The sequence below is a fragment of the Pituophis catenifer genome, unplaced genomic scaffold (assembly GCF_029215685.1).
Source record: "Pituophis catenifer annectens isolate HBS135680 unplaced genomic scaffold, rPitCat1.0.hap2 SCAF_10, whole genome shotgun sequence".
Taxonomy (NCBI): Eukaryota; Metazoa; Chordata; class Lepidosauria; order Squamata; family Colubridae; genus Pituophis; species Pituophis catenifer.
Genome location: NW_027256890.1, coordinates 19,032,425 through 19,047,243, shown reverse-complemented (window position 1 = coordinate 19,047,243; position 14,819 = coordinate 19,032,425). Strand labels below are relative to the sequence as shown.

The 14,819-nt window shown below is 44.8% G+C and overlaps 1 protein-coding gene and 1 non-coding gene across 3 annotated transcripts; one reads left to right on the top strand and one right to left on the bottom strand.

Moving 5' to 3' along the window:
- Positions 1–52: 52 nt before the first annotated feature.
- ILF2 (interleukin enhancer binding factor 2) lies at positions 53–9,167 on the bottom strand. 2 transcript variants are annotated; one of them, XM_070950928.1, is made up of 16 exons: positions 8,997–9,167; positions 7,040–7,156; positions 6,603–6,662; positions 5,823–5,865; positions 5,585–5,689; positions 5,259–5,336; positions 4,554–4,656; positions 4,405–4,470; positions 4,153–4,269; positions 3,876–3,954; positions 2,851–2,938; positions 1,760–1,821; positions 1,393–1,507; positions 775–865; positions 456–629; positions 53–204 (listed from the first exon to the last, which is right to left on the bottom strand). In XM_070950928.1, the coding sequence occupies exons 2-15, from the start codon at positions 7,063–7,065 to the stop codon at positions 469–471; spliced, it is 1,194 nt and encodes a 397-aa protein (XP_070807029.1). In that variant the 5' UTR covers positions 7,066–7,156; positions 8,997–9,167; the 3' UTR covers positions 53–204; positions 456–468. The 2 variants fall into 2 exon arrangements, with proteins under 2 accessions (XP_070807029.1, XP_070807030.1); XM_070950929.1 differs by lacking the exon at positions 7,040–7,156.
- A 392-nt stretch (positions 9,168–9,559) lies between these two features.
- On the top strand, positions 9,560–9,631 carry TRNAM-CAU (transfer RNA methionine (anticodon CAU)). The gene has a single exon. It is a non-coding gene; the product is annotated as a tRNA-Met (tRNA).
- Positions 9,632–14,819: the final 5,188 nt, after the last annotated feature.

Genomic DNA, 14,819 nt, shown 5'->3' with positions numbered 1-14,819 from the left:
TGATAATGTGGAGGCTTCTTGGGTTCGACAGCAAGGAAGGATTTACAAAAGCTTTTGTACGAAAGGCCACCTTTTAATAAGGAACACCCCATTTTAATGGTATGAGAGTTATAAAAACGAAGACGTTGAAGAAGTGAACAGAAATGAGGGCGGACTCGATCCCCTCGCTGGCTCATCCAATCGCGTTTCAGACAGAAATTTCCCCTGAAAAAGACAGAAACACGATTTGATTTTTGAGTCTTCTGAAAAGACAGAAACATCAGTTTCAAATAATTTGATTTTGAGCCTTTGGTGGGTCCCTGATTTTTGCCTAAATAGGATGGCATAGAGCTGGGGGGGAAATGGGACAAGCCCACCCACGATTTCCGCTACCAGTTCGGAAGAACTGGCCCGAACCGGCTGAATAGACCTGCTCCGGAAGGAGAACGGAGCGGCAACGGGGTTGAAAAGATTACCTGAGGGCCCGAATCACTCTTGAGTTTCCATGTTCTCCTCCTCCTCCCCAGCGGCTGGCTCTTCCTGATTTTCCTCCTCTTCTTCCCCTTCCTTCTTTTCCGGCGGCTTCTCGTAAGCCTTCTCCGACGGGGTCACGATCACGCCTTCCCAGGTGGACATTTCCGTGGCGAGGTCTGCAAAGCGAGGGGACTTCCGTGGTCCGGGGAAGAGGGGCGCGCCAGCCCACTCCTTCACACACACACCCATTTCTCTGGGGTTTCTTAATGGATTGGCAGCCCCTCCCTCCCTTCCCGGGTCTCCAAACGCTTCCACACTTACAGTTGGCGTCTCCCTCCTGCCCGAGGATCTTCCGGTAGCCTCCGTGAGAGAGAATGCGGACGAGGGTTTGAGCTGTGTAGCAGACCATGTCCTACAAGGGGGAGAAAGATGGAGACTGTCCTGAGTAGGGGGTGTCAGACCTGGGAATTTTAAGCCCATCTTTCACAGCCTTGCGTCTCTCTCTCTCTCCACTCAACGCTGCTTCCCTTCCCCTTAAATTGTACAATTAAACTGGGCTTATAAAGGAGCTTCTAACACACAAACTTTTACAAATCTGCAACAAAACTCTTGGCAAGCGACACAACTTAAAACCACACCTCGCTGTGTGTGTAAATCCACACACAGCGAGGCAGTAATTTAAAGGGGACGTCCGGGCTGAGCTAAGCGAGAGAACAATTCGTTGTGTTGCTTTAACCACACTCGGCCAAATAAACACAAAGAATTTCTTAACAAAAAGCTGCAAACGACACACCGAAACAAGCGTGCGTTTAAAATTTGCGACACGAATCGCGCGACGAGGGTGTGTCTATTAGGGATATCCAGGTGGGACAAGTGACTGACTCGGACTGACTTTTAGGGCGACCAAATTTAAGGCAGAGGACCGCAGAGGACGCTAACCTGCTGCTCCAAGGTCATAACAGTGTGGACTCTGAAATTTCCGCTCTCGCACGGATCGGTGATGCCGACTGAGCCAGGAAGGAACAACCCCGCAGCCAGGATCTGAAGACAGCGCCTGGCGAGGGAGGGGAAAAAAAAATCCAGACAGACACGTTTCTCCGGGCCTGTTGCTGTTTTGATTCCTCCCCACCGCCCCCCAAAAAAGCGAGCAGAAAGCCGGCAGGATGGGGTTTTATCTCCCCAATTCTTGGCAAACATGAAGCACTTGATAGGGCTTTTAAGGATGACCAGAAGCAAGGAAACTTCTCCACCCTAAAAAAAAGAAAAAGATATCCCAATTCTTGGGAAGGTGGCTTGCAGGAGTTACCTGTAAGCCACGTTGAGGGCCAGCGGCTGTCGAGTTGGGTTGTTCATAACGGCGTAATGTCCCTGGAATGACAGAAGGAAAAAAAAAAAAAAAAAAGATCGTGAATTCAGCAAGAGGAGAACTTTTTGATTTTCACTTCTCTCTGCCTGGGAGCCGAAATCTTAACGAGTGTGAAATCTCCGGGGTGAGCAATGGGATTTAGGATAGAATAGAATAACCGAGTTGGAAGGGACCTTGGAGGTCTTCTAGTCCAACCCCCTGCTTAGGTAGGAGACTCTCCACTACTGCAGACAAATGGTTGTCCAACATCATCTTAAAAACTTCCAGGGTTGGAGCATTCACAATTTCTGGTGGCAAGTTGTTCCACTGGTTAATTGTTCCCACTGTCAGGAAATTCCTCCTTAGTTTTAAGTTGCTTCTCTCCTTGGTTAGTTTCCACCCATTGCTCCTTGTCCTGCCCTCAGGGGCTTTGGAGAATAGCTTGACTCCCTCTTCTTTGGGGCAGCCCCTGAGATACTGAAAGACTGCTATCATGTCTCCCCTAGTCCTTCTTTTCGTTAATCTAGACATATTGGAAAGAAGGACCAGGGGAGACAGGATATCAGTCTTCCAATATCTCAAGGGCAGCCCCCAAGAAAAGGGAGTCAAGCTATTCTCCAAAGCAGATTTGGCATCCTCACAGCCTATGTTTTGCCTGATGGGACGGTGGCCAATTCTATTTAGGGACAAATATTTACAGCTTAAAACTAGGATCAATGACAAATGGCTGGCATTTTTTTGCAACGAGTTCAAATCCAGGAGCACCTGATTTTTTCCGGAAAGAAAAAAAAAAACGGGCCTAAAATTAAATTATTTGGGCTGGGTTCTGCCCAAGGAGCAAGAATTCTGCTCCTCTAAACTTACTTGGCTTCTCAGATTCTCAAGCGAGACGCGAATTCAGATTTATGTTCTACACGGCGCAAAAGAGGGGAGGGAAGGCTTTGCGTGTGGAAGCCAGGCGCCAAGAAACCTAGCAGTTGAAAGCGGTTGGCTAATCTAAATTGGGAATTTAAAAGTTTTCTTTAAACCTCCCCACTTGTCCCGAAACCTACGAGCAAGTCGAGGATCCACGGCGTGAGAGGTTCGAAGCCCGGAAAACGCATCCTGAGGTCCTTTAAGAGACGGATCAAAACTTTCACCCTGAAAGGAGAATCACAATCAGTTGTGTCCTCTCTGACGCAAGACTTTTTTGGGGGCCAGGAAGCGGAGGGTTGCTTAGCGCGCACACCTCAGCAACCGCCGCCTTCAAGTAACGCGCAAGAACGACAACAAACAAACCCGTTTGCGATGGGAGTGGAAGAACGATTTTCTCGGGTGTCTTGGGAGATTGTGGAAATAATTGTGCTAACGTGGAAACTGACGTGCTGAGGAACAGCTGAAATTAAAGCTGCCATATTGCCCCCTTCGAAACAACTTAAGGAAAGGCAGCCCAAAAGTAGGTTAAACGGAAGTTGAAAACAGCAGGTAAAATACAAAAAAAAAAAAATTGCTGCTTTTTAGAAGGACAGTGTTCGGACGTAAGCTTCCGTACAATTAATTCTTTAATTCATACAGTCCGCAAGGCTTGATAAAAACGGTCTTTCAGAGGAAGGTTGGAGCTAATTTTTCCAGCCGCAGGGCAAGGCCAAACTTGGCACAGAGTCACAAACAGAACTTTCAAATCTTGAATCGGGAAGCCATCAGGTGAACTAATCGCTTCCTGCAAAAGCTCACGTCCCCCGTTCGCTTCTCTTTTATGTCTTATGTGGAGGGGCCAATCATCTCCAAGCCTTACTCCCAAGTCGACCCTGTTTCCTTAGCTGTTCCCTTCTCCTGGCAGCTCTGGGAACAGGCTCACGCTGTTCTTCTGCCTCGCTGATGTCAGACTCCGAAGGCAGCTGATAACTGTCAGACAGCCCTGGTCCCCTCTCTGCCTCCGACTCAGAGCCCTCGTCCGAGCTTTCCCCAGACTCCAGGACCGGCCCACGTCCCTCCCCAACCTCCTCACTGTCCGGATCTGCTGCCGGCTCTGCTGGCGGGCCACAACGGACAAAAAGCAGCTCCCTGATCCAGAAGAGAGAAAAAAATAAAAACTTACGTGGACTGCGAGGCGTTTTCTTCAAACCAGCGGGCGTGCCTAATGGCAGCTAGGGCGCTCTGCAGCACTTTGATATCCACTGGGGGAGAAATATTTGACTATTCGCTTATTATTCTTCGCTTTTAAAAGATCCCCAAAGCAGGCTGGAAAATTTTGATTTTCCCAAGCTTGCCAACCGTTCGTTTGCTATCTCCTTTTTTCCCCCCCGTACTCCGTCCTAAGCCTAACCCACCCACCCCTTCCTTTCCCAAGGGAGGACGCGGCCCACGATCCTTACGGTGCAGCTCGGGGTCCAGCTTGCGAAGGTTGGGGGGCACGGTGGTGATGAGAATTTTCACCGTGGCGTCGGCCGAGCTGATCTCGAAACCCGTCTCGTTGGTCAGCATGGTCAGCACTGAGAGGTGAAGAAGAGGAGGAAGGAGAAGGAAGCGAATTCGTGAGCCTACGGATCTCCCATATTGGGGGTGGTGGTGAAGGAGATCTCTCCCCCAGCCAGATGGCACGAAACTCGGCGGGATCTGCCTCTTACCTTCCGCGGGATCCTGAGTCCGGAGGCTCTCCACAACCTTGTTTCCCAAAGCAGCAACGGCTTCCACTGTGAGTTCAACGCAATGAGTTCAACACACAATACTGTGACCTTCCCGAAATCTCACCTCCCTGCCAACCCCGAATACCTACATGTGGGCAAGATTTTGAGGATCACAACCAGATCCGCCACGTTGTGGCCAGTCATCATGGTGCCTTTCTTGTAAGAGCCCACCTGGCGGACCTCTTCGATTTGCTGAGAGAAAGAAAAAAGATGGGAGGAAAAAATATATAGGGTTTTCAGGCAGGCAAGGGGTGTGGTTTTTTTTGGGGGGGGGGTGTCGTTTTGTGAGACCACAAGCCTCTTGCGCGAGTTGCTTGTCGGGAAATGCAGACTGTCAATCAAGGACGGAGGATAAGAAGGCCAACATTCATATATGAACCAGGTTATTGAGTTTATTATTTATTATTATTATTATTCTGGGTTTTGAAGCAATCACAACTGGTTCAGTTTGCACACTGCGCTTAAGCGGCAAAGAAAAGTTGTGATGATGAATCAAACGTAGGGTTTCCTGCCTGAGCAGGGTTGGACTAGAAGACCTCCGAGGTCCCTTCCAACTCAGTTATTCTGTTAAACATGGCTACGGTGTATCTGTAACTACAGTTGAAGTTATATCCTGGGACGCAAAGCAAGAAACTCACTTCCACGCCTATAAATGTATAACTACTTTAATGGAACCCTTGAACCGGCTGAATGCTGGTTTGGTACGGCGGCTTGATAACCGCATACGTATTCCCACACCCATTCTCCACACCCCTCCTTAGGGAGAGAGAGAGAGAGAAAAAAAAGAACCTCACCACTTCGAACGTTCCCGGTGCCACAATCAAGTTGTCGATCACATTGTTGATCTTGGTGACCAGTGAAAGAATGGAGGCCTAATTTGGAAGAAGAAGAAGAAGAGGAAAAAGGAGAAGGAGAAGAAGGAGAAGAAGAGGAAAAAGGAGAAGGAGAAGAGAGCATTAAAAGGCTTAATTCTCCACCCCTCTCAGCGTGTTCAAAATAGAAAAATTAAAAAAGAGTTATGTTCAAGTTTTTAAGCTCCCACCACTGACTTTAACCAATATTTTTTTTTAAAAAAATATCTTGCGCTGGGAGGACCTGAGGGGAGGGGGACGACACGAACCTGTTCAGCGGACGATGGCGCCAGATCCTGGTTTCTCTTCAACAAAGCTTCGTTGAAAGCGGTTTCGTCAGGAGCCGGCTTCACCCGGGGGAAAGCCATCTCGCACTGAAGGCAAGAAAGATCCCGTTGAGGAAGGGGATTTTTGAGAGCCTCCTGCCCACATCTCCTGCTTTTTAGAAGGTCCAGTTCGATCATTTTTTTTCTAAAACCACCCTGGAGGCAGCCAAAATCCACTTACCACGTAGAAGTCGAAGGGGATGTGAGGTACAAAAGGTCGGAACCTGGAACAGAGGAAAGGAGAGATGTGATGCTCCACCACATACCTTGTCTAATTTCCGTTGGATGATAATCTCACCTCCGAGGCAGGTGACTTCCTCAAAGGTAAAAGTTCCCCTCGCACATCTGTGCTAGTCGTTCCCGACTCTAGGGGGCGGTGCTCATCTCCGTTTCAAAGCCGAAGAGCCAGCGCTGTCCAAAGATGTCTCCGTGGTCATGTGGCCGGCATGACTCAACGCCAAAGGCGCACGGAAAACACTGTTCCCTTCCCACCGAAGGGGGTCCCTATTTTTTCTACTTGCATTTTTTGAACGCATTAAACAGCCACAGGAGTTTCCTCCCTGGCATCCAACAGGTTTCAACTTTGTTGGCAGAAGAAAGTGGATTAACTAGAAACCCTAAGCTAGGTTAAGACTGCCAGGAATGGAGTATTAGCCGAATCAGGGCTTGAGCCCAGGTGAAAAATATTTATTTGTATCTAGGAGTCTTCTAGAAGCAAGCAGGTCATGGGGCCTCTGTCTCCCCCAAGGCCTACAACAGCCCCCCTCCCCAGGAAACAGCCGGAAAGGTAGGGCCAATTTTTACAGCTGGGCAGGGTTAAATTTCCACAGTTGCAAAGTGTACCAATGTTTTTATATTTTAGAGTCAAAAAGCACCCAAAGTTCTCTACAGTTGCTTGCTGCTCTGGGTTGTAGGCACCCCTTTGTTAAGTAAACCTGTCTCCCCCCCCCATAGGATTTACCCGCTGCCAGGGCCGCCCCGAGACCCAAAGCGTCCGCCGCGTCCACGGCCTCGGTCGCCCCTGAAAGAAACGGAGGAGGAGGGGGAAAAACTTAGCGAAGTTAAGGTTGTGTTTTCTGTACATTGTTCGTTTACATCAAGGGGAAGCATTGCTGGATGTGGGAGAGCTTGAAAGTTAAAAATTCTGTAGCCCAGCGAATGGGTCTTTTGATGGCACAGCTCGGCTAAATGTCTTCATTTTAATTTTATTATTTTTTCCGAATGGCTAATTCTCCCATCTGCTCAACCCCTTTTTGGGTTCCCACCTACCCACCCGGCTGCCAGAAAGGTTCGGTCTAAGCTTCCTGAGGCCTGGAAGAGAGCCAGAGCCATCCGCCCCTCCTCTGGGATGGTCAGACCCCCAGACCCCCACACGCCCCCTTGCCTTCCGGACAGAACCTTGCAAGATCAGGCGGAGGGTCCATTGCATTCAGCTAATCCAACACCTCTTCCAAGCATAAAACAGGGCAAGGAGATGCAGGCCGTCTTCTCTGGACGTTATCGGGGTCCCAGCATCTGGCATTTTTATAGAGGGGAGGGGGGGTCCATCTTCTCTGCAGGGCTTCCATCCCCTGCTCACTCCACACCAATAGACAGTCCCCCCCCATAGTGGGCCCTCCCCTCCGTGGTTTGGAGGGGAGGGGGAGATAGAGCCTCTGCAAGCCCAACGCCAGGACCCCAAAAAACCCAGCTTTCCTTCTGTTTCCCCCCCCCCAAAAGAGGCACAACCCTTTTCAGCCATTCTGGGTGGGGTGGGGGGTCTTTCCAGAGCAGCCACCCCAAATCAGAGGGACCAGAGTTATGTGTCATCCAAAGGGGGGGAAATCAAGGGAGATAAGCAGTGGAGAAATATGAAATAGATAAAAAGAAACTCATCAATCAGAAAGGCTGCTGACTCTTGGATTCCAGAAGGGCAGCTTCCCCTAATTTGGGGGTCCCTCCCACACCCAAGGAAGCCACCAAGAGTCATCACAGGCCGAGCAAAGAGCATCTAGGATTTCTGTAGGTGGGGGGGAGGGGTGTCGTCTCCAAACATGGCAACTTTAAAAAGGCTTTTGTGGACTTCAACTCCCAGAATTCCTCAGCCAGCATCATCTAGGTCAGTGTTTCTCAACCTTGGTAGCTTGAACATGGGTGGGCTTCAACTCCCATAATCATAAGTATCATTATTGTCATTATCATTGATAGACTATCATTTTGGGAATCCAGAATTATATCATCACTATTAAAGATAATTATTTTGGGAATCCAGAATTATACTCATAATCATAAGTATTATTATTGTCATTATCACTATTAATGATAAATCACTTTGGGAATCCAGAATTATAATCATAATCATAAGTATCATTATTATTATTGTCATTATCATTAACAATAGACTATCATTTTGGGAATCTAAAATTATAATATCATCACTATTAAAGATAATCATTTTGGGAATCCAGAATTATAATCATATTATCATCACTATTAAAGATAATCATTTTGGGAATGTAGAATTATAATCATAAGTATTATCATTATCGATAGATTATCATTTTGGGAATCCAGACTTATAGTCGTAAGTATTATCATTATTTATCACTATTAATGATAATCATTTTGGGAATCCAGAATTACAATCATAAGTATCATTATCATTTCCATCACTATTAATGATGGATTATCATTTTGGGGAATCCAGAATTATAATAATAATAATTATATTGTTATTAATTGTCATTATCACTATTAATAAGATTATCATTTTGGGAATCCAGAATTATTAGAATAAGTATCATCATCATCATCATTATAATTTTGTTATTACTATTATCACTCTCAATGATAGGTTATTATTGTTATAGCAATACAGCAACGTTATGTTATATTAACATCATTATTGCTATTATTATTGCTATTATTGCTGCTATTATTATTATTATTATTATTATTATTATTATTATTATTATTATTATTATTATTATCATCATCCACTTATTTTTATGAACCCGAAGAGCACAAACCACCATTCAAAGCTTCGAAAAAAAACCCGCCTCTCCTGGCTCCCCCCCTCCCCCCTTCCGCAGATAGACTGCTGCTGTTTTTGGAGGCTCTACTTTCCTGCTCTCCACCCCCACTCCCCCACAATCCGGGACTACAACTCCCATCTCTCGGGGACGATGGGAGTTGTAGTTCCAAGGCGCCGAAGCCCAGGCAACCGGGGAGGGCAAGCCTTCCCCAACCGAAAGTTACCCGGGGGGTGGGGGTTGGGGACGATGGGAGTTGTAGTCCTTTCACGTGCTTTTTTTTTTTTTTCTCCCCTCAGAGGATGGAAGGCCTCGATTTCCCCCCCTCCCCCCTCTGGCTTTACCTCATGTCTGTCCCGTCAGAGGAAAGAACCGTCTCCGCTCCGGGCTGAGGCGGGGAAAGCGATTCCCGGCGAGCCGCGCTCGGAAAAAAAGGGGACGAAAAAAAAGCGAGCGAGGAATCTGAAAGAAAAGCCACCCCGGCTCCGCTCCGGCACTCGCCGCTTCGCCCACTTCGCAACAAGCCGCGCCGCGATTGGCCGCGCGGCTGAGTAAGCGGGCTCGTTATTGGTTGCTCTGGCCCCTCGCCCGTTTTAGCCAATCGGGGCAGGTTTTTTTAACCCAACGCCCTTCTCTTGAAAGCTATTGGTCTTTCTATCTGTCTGTCTCCGATGAACGCCGCTTGCCCCAACAAAGGGAAAATGTAGCCAATGGGAAGGCGGCGAGCGGGAAGGCGGTTAACCAATCCCAAAGAGAATTGTGGGCGAGAGATTCCGACAGTTGACGCATGCGCAGGGCGGGAAACCTGTACTTTTTATAACAAGACTCCATTCAGCGTTTGAAAATGTTCAGTGCGCATGTGCCTCGGTTCTTCATAGTCGGTCGAAAGAGAGCAGGTTTTCCAAGAAGCAGAGTGGCGCAGCGGAAGCGTGCTGGGCCCATAACCCAGAGGTCGATGGATCGAAACCATCCTCTGCTAACCTTAATTTTTTTCCCTTCCCCCCCTTAAATTGTCCAAAATAATTTAAGATAAACTCAGAAAACCCGATGCACATTTTTTTTTAGTCCTTCAGTTGGACGCTTGGCTTATTATTCCTGCGTTTAAGGCTTTAACTTTTGCATTCTGGGCATCCCTAAAGATGATTGATACAGCCAGACTGGGAAAACTGCATCCCCAAAATTTTCCCTTCTTTTTTTAAAAAAAAACGGGGATCCCTTTCCTTTTCCCCCCACCCCTTCTGCATCTGGGTTTGTTTTCTTGGGTCTTTCCACCAGCTCTGCCTTTTTCCTCCCCTATCTGGGGTTCTTTTTTTTTAATTTTAAATTTTAAATTTTTTTAGTTTTCCCTCTACATTGCATTATATGGTATGCAATTCAATGGGTAAATAAAGAATTTAAAAGCTGATTTGTGTGTGTGTGTGTGTTATCTGGTAATTTAATTGTGCAGAATCCTGGTTTATATTATTGATTTTTTCTTCTTTTAAAAAAAGAAAACTCTGCTTTCTATAATAGCTGGAGGAAGAATCCATCTGAATCCAGAAGCTGGCTCACTTGATCCATTCAAGATGGGCTGCTTCTATTTGCAGGATCGCCTGTTGGTGCCTGGATCCCTGATCTAAAAAAACCCAATTCCTGTTTAATTTAATTTAATTTTTTTCCTCCCTCTGGGTTAAAATTAGTTGCAGAGCCAAAGGCCGGCCGGGAGAGGGCGCGCTTGTCCTTCCAATCGTCTCTTTTAACCCCCTTCTGATTTGCTCCCACCTTTTGCTATGCATGGCAGGATGAACTGTGGCTGGGATGGATGATTCCCCCTTCCCTAAATTGGGCCAAAGAAATGCCAAATAAATCCTCCTAAAACATGGTTTTGACAGGGAAAATATAGCACCTAGATTTTCCCTGTCAAAACTCTGGGAAAACTTGTTTTAGGAGGATTTATTTGGCAGTTTTGCAGAAACTGGATGCCCAAATGGAAAATTTGTCTTTGCTAGCTAAACCTGCAGCCTCTCCTTGCTTCTCTCTTATCTGTCTCTCTTATCTGTCAATCTTGTCTACCATCTCCCTATCTATATTTCTATATTCCTACCTATACATCCATTCATCTATCCATCCATCCATCTAGCTAGCTATATTTCTCTCTCTCTCTCTCTCATCTATCTATATTCCTATCTATCCACCTATCTATATTTCTCTCTCTCATCTATCTATCTATCTATCTATCTATCTATCTATCTATCTATCATCTATCTATCTATCTATCTATCTATCTATCTATCTATCCACCTATCTATATTTCTCTCTCCTATCTATCTATCTATCTATCTAACTAACTATATCTATCATCTCTCTATCTATCTATCATCTATCTATCAACCTATATTTCTCTCTCTTATCTAACTAACTAACTAACTAACTAACTAACTAACTAACTAACTATTATCTATGTATCTATCATCTATCTATCTATCTTCCTGTCTATCCACCTATCTATATTTCTCTCTCTCATCTATCTATTCATCTATCTATCTATCTATCTATCTATCATCTATCTATCTATCATCTATCATCTATCTATCCATCTATATTTCTATCATCTATCCAACTATTTCTATCCATCTTTTTATCTATCTACTCACCCATCTTTCTTCTATCTTTATATCTATCATCTATCTGTGTCTGTCTATCTCTATAATCAATCTACCTAATTTTCCTTGTCATCTGTCTGTCTCCGCCACACTATTTATCGATTTATCCATCTATCTCACCCAACCATCCATCTTCTATCTTATCTGTCTATCATACCTATCTATCACCTACCCACCTACCAACTTATTTATTTATTAAATTTATTTACCCCTCATCTAGTATCCAACGAGGGCGGATGGCTTCTGATAGCATGAAATCAGGGTTTTTCAGTCTTGGCAATGTGAAGGAACTTCAGCTCCCAGAATTCCCCAGCCAGCACGGATGGACTTCAACTCCCAAAATTCTGGCTAGGGAATTCCGAGAGTTAAAGTCCAAAACATCTTCAAAGCATCAAAGTTAAGAACCGGTGGTTTAAATGTGATGTACCTGATAGGATTAATCAATCCCTCCGCAAAACACCAACAGAGAATTCCTAAATTCCCTTATTGCAACTTGGTCCTTGCAGGAGTTTGTGGCGTTTAAAAAAAAACTAAAATTGGACATGTTTGCTTGGAACAAGTGGCAACTCTTGGGAAATGCATCTGCCACCCATCTGAGTCCATGGAAGTGCCCCGGAGGCTGCTGTGCGTATTTACTCAGAAGTAAATTATTCATTACCTTCATTTCTGACTAAGGGTACTTAGAATCCCATTTGAGCTGCAGCTGAAATTTGAAGTGAAGATTTATGGCAAAATAAGGTGGAAAAACTTATGGGGTGCAGGTAATCCTCAATTTACTGCCACAATTGAGCCCAGAATTTCTGTTGCTAAGTGGGGACTTTTGCCAAGTGAATTTCGCTCCGTTTTACAACCTTCTTTGCCACCGTTGTTAAGCGAATCCCTGCAGGGGTTAAGTTAGTAAGGCCGTCATTAAGTGAATCTGGCTCCCCCCTCCCCGTTGACTTGGCTGGTCAGAAGGTTGCAAAAGAGGATTGTGTGACTTCTCCCCTGGGAGAAATATGAATATGAGTCGGTTGCAAGGGTCCGAATTTGGGGTTGGGGGGCCCCGGGGAGGCTGCAACGGTCGTAAGTTTGAAAAACGGTCCTTTTTTTTCACCGCTGTGGTAATTTTGAACGGTCGCTAAACAAACTGTGCTTGTAAGCAGCCTCCTCTTCTTTTAACGACCCCCATAATCCCTTGCGGGGTGGAGTCTGGGCGACTGAATGGAGCTGAGTGTTTTAATGGCCGGATGCCTTTCCCGACGCCAGGGCAGAGTTTTGTTCGGCAAATATATTCTCATTGTGCCCAGAGAGAGAAATAGGAGCCTCTGACTAGGATCGAACTCACAGCCTCCTGGTTGTGAGGTGAGAGGCTCCACCCCTAGGCCACCCCACCACTCTTTTTTTTTTCCAGTTCCGTTGTAATTGTGAATGGTCACTAAACGACCTGCGCTTGTAAGCGGCCTGCAGGAATTAAAATGATGCAAAGCTTCCCTTGCAGAATAAGCGTTGGTCCAATTTGGGAAGCCTTTAAAATCCTGGGGGAAAAAATGAATCTGCTTTGGTGCTTCGATTCTTTTTTTACCTTTTCAAAGAAGTCTCGTTAAAAACAAAAACAGAAAAAAAAAAACTCAGCAGGATGCTGGATTAATGATCAACCATAATCCCCAATACGAGCAAACTCTTAAAAAAAGAAAAGAAACCTACTTAAATTAACCTGCTGGCTGAGGATTTTATCGCCTTCGTTTCCACGTTGGTTGCAGAGGAAGAGAAAAATCAATTTCCTGCCTGTAGCTTTTTATGAGAGAATGTGGAAACCCAACAAACAAACAAACAAACAGACAAACCGGGGGAAAAAAAATGCTTTAGAGAATTGTATCAAGTGGGAAGGAAACCTTTTAAAGGGCATCTAGTCCGCCCTTTCTGCAAGGGGAAGGAAAACCGGTTTCAACACTCTGGAAGAAGTAGCTGGCAAGAGTCTTCAAACGTCTCCGGAAATGGAAAATTGTCATCCATCCATCTCTGTGAAGGAAGAACATTCTGGAATAAAATGCCGTTTTTAAAATTTCAAGATATGTGAAAGTCTTGGGATACGTTTCTGCCTGTTTGGTTTGTCTGTCTGTCTTATCTATCTATCTATCTATCTATCTATCTATCTATCTATCTATCTATCATCTCTCTGTGTCACACTATCTCTTTTCTTCATCTCTATTATCTATCTATCTATCTATCTATCTATCTATCTATCTATCTATCTATCATCTATCATCTCTATTATATTTTCTCATTTATATTATCAATTACATCTATCTATCATCTATCTATCTACCTACCTACCTACCTATCATCTCTCTGTGTCACACTATCTCTCTTTTCTTCATCTCTGTCTTTATCTATCTATCTATCTATCCGTCCAGCCACCAATCCTCTGTCACCCCCTCTCTTTTTATCTATCATCTATCTGTCATCTGTCAATCTATCTATATCTTCTCTCACACACAAAATCTATCTATCTATCTATCTATCTATCTATCTATCTATCTATCTATCTATCTATCTATCTATCATCTATCTGTCTGTATATCTTTCTATCTACCTATCTATCAATCATCTATCTGTCTGCATATCTTTCTATCTCATCTATCTATCCATCTAGCCGTCCAGCCACCAATCCTCTGTCACCCCTCTCTTTTTATCTATCATCTATCTGTCATCTGTCAATCTATCTATATCTTCTCACACACGAAATCTATCTATCTATCTATCTATCTATCTATCTATCTATCATCTATCTGTCTGTATATCTTTCTATCTACCTATCTATCAATCATCTATCTGTCTGCATATCTTTCTATCTCATCTATCTATCCATCCACCCACCTATTTTCTATCTATCATCATTTATCTATCAATCTATCATCTATCATCATTTATTTATCATCTATCGTCTATATCTCTCTCTCTCTGGCTGTCTACCTATCATCATTTATCTATCATCTATCATTTATCAACTATGATGGGGGGTTGGACTAAATGACCTACAAGGTCCCTTCCAACTTTTGTTATTCTGTTCTGTTCAATCTCTCTCTCTCTCTCTCTTTCTCTCTCTCTCCCCTCCATCTCTCTCTCTCTCTCCCCCCTCCATCTCTCTCTCTCTCTCTCTCTCTCTCTCTCTCTCTCTCCCTCATATCTATCCATCTATCTATTTTTTTGCAACCGATAGCTTTGAAAATGGGGGCCTGTCACAGAATGAATCAATTCATTGCCTCGGTAACCTTAACATTGCTTTTTTTTTTCCAAAAAAGCCAAGTTGCTTGCAAACAAAATGAATTGGGGGGTGGGGGGGGAGGACGAGGGGCGAGGAAGGAATTAACATTGTTTCCCCTCCCCCCCAAAAAAGTTAGAACCCTCTTGGTACCTGGGAAACCTTTCGCCGGGCGCTGTGCCATGGCTCTTCCCAAAGAGCCGCAAAATGAGTTTTTAATCCGTGCCCGTGATTGCAGAGGAAAGAAACTGAACTTAATTTAGGGTTTTGTTTTTTTTAAA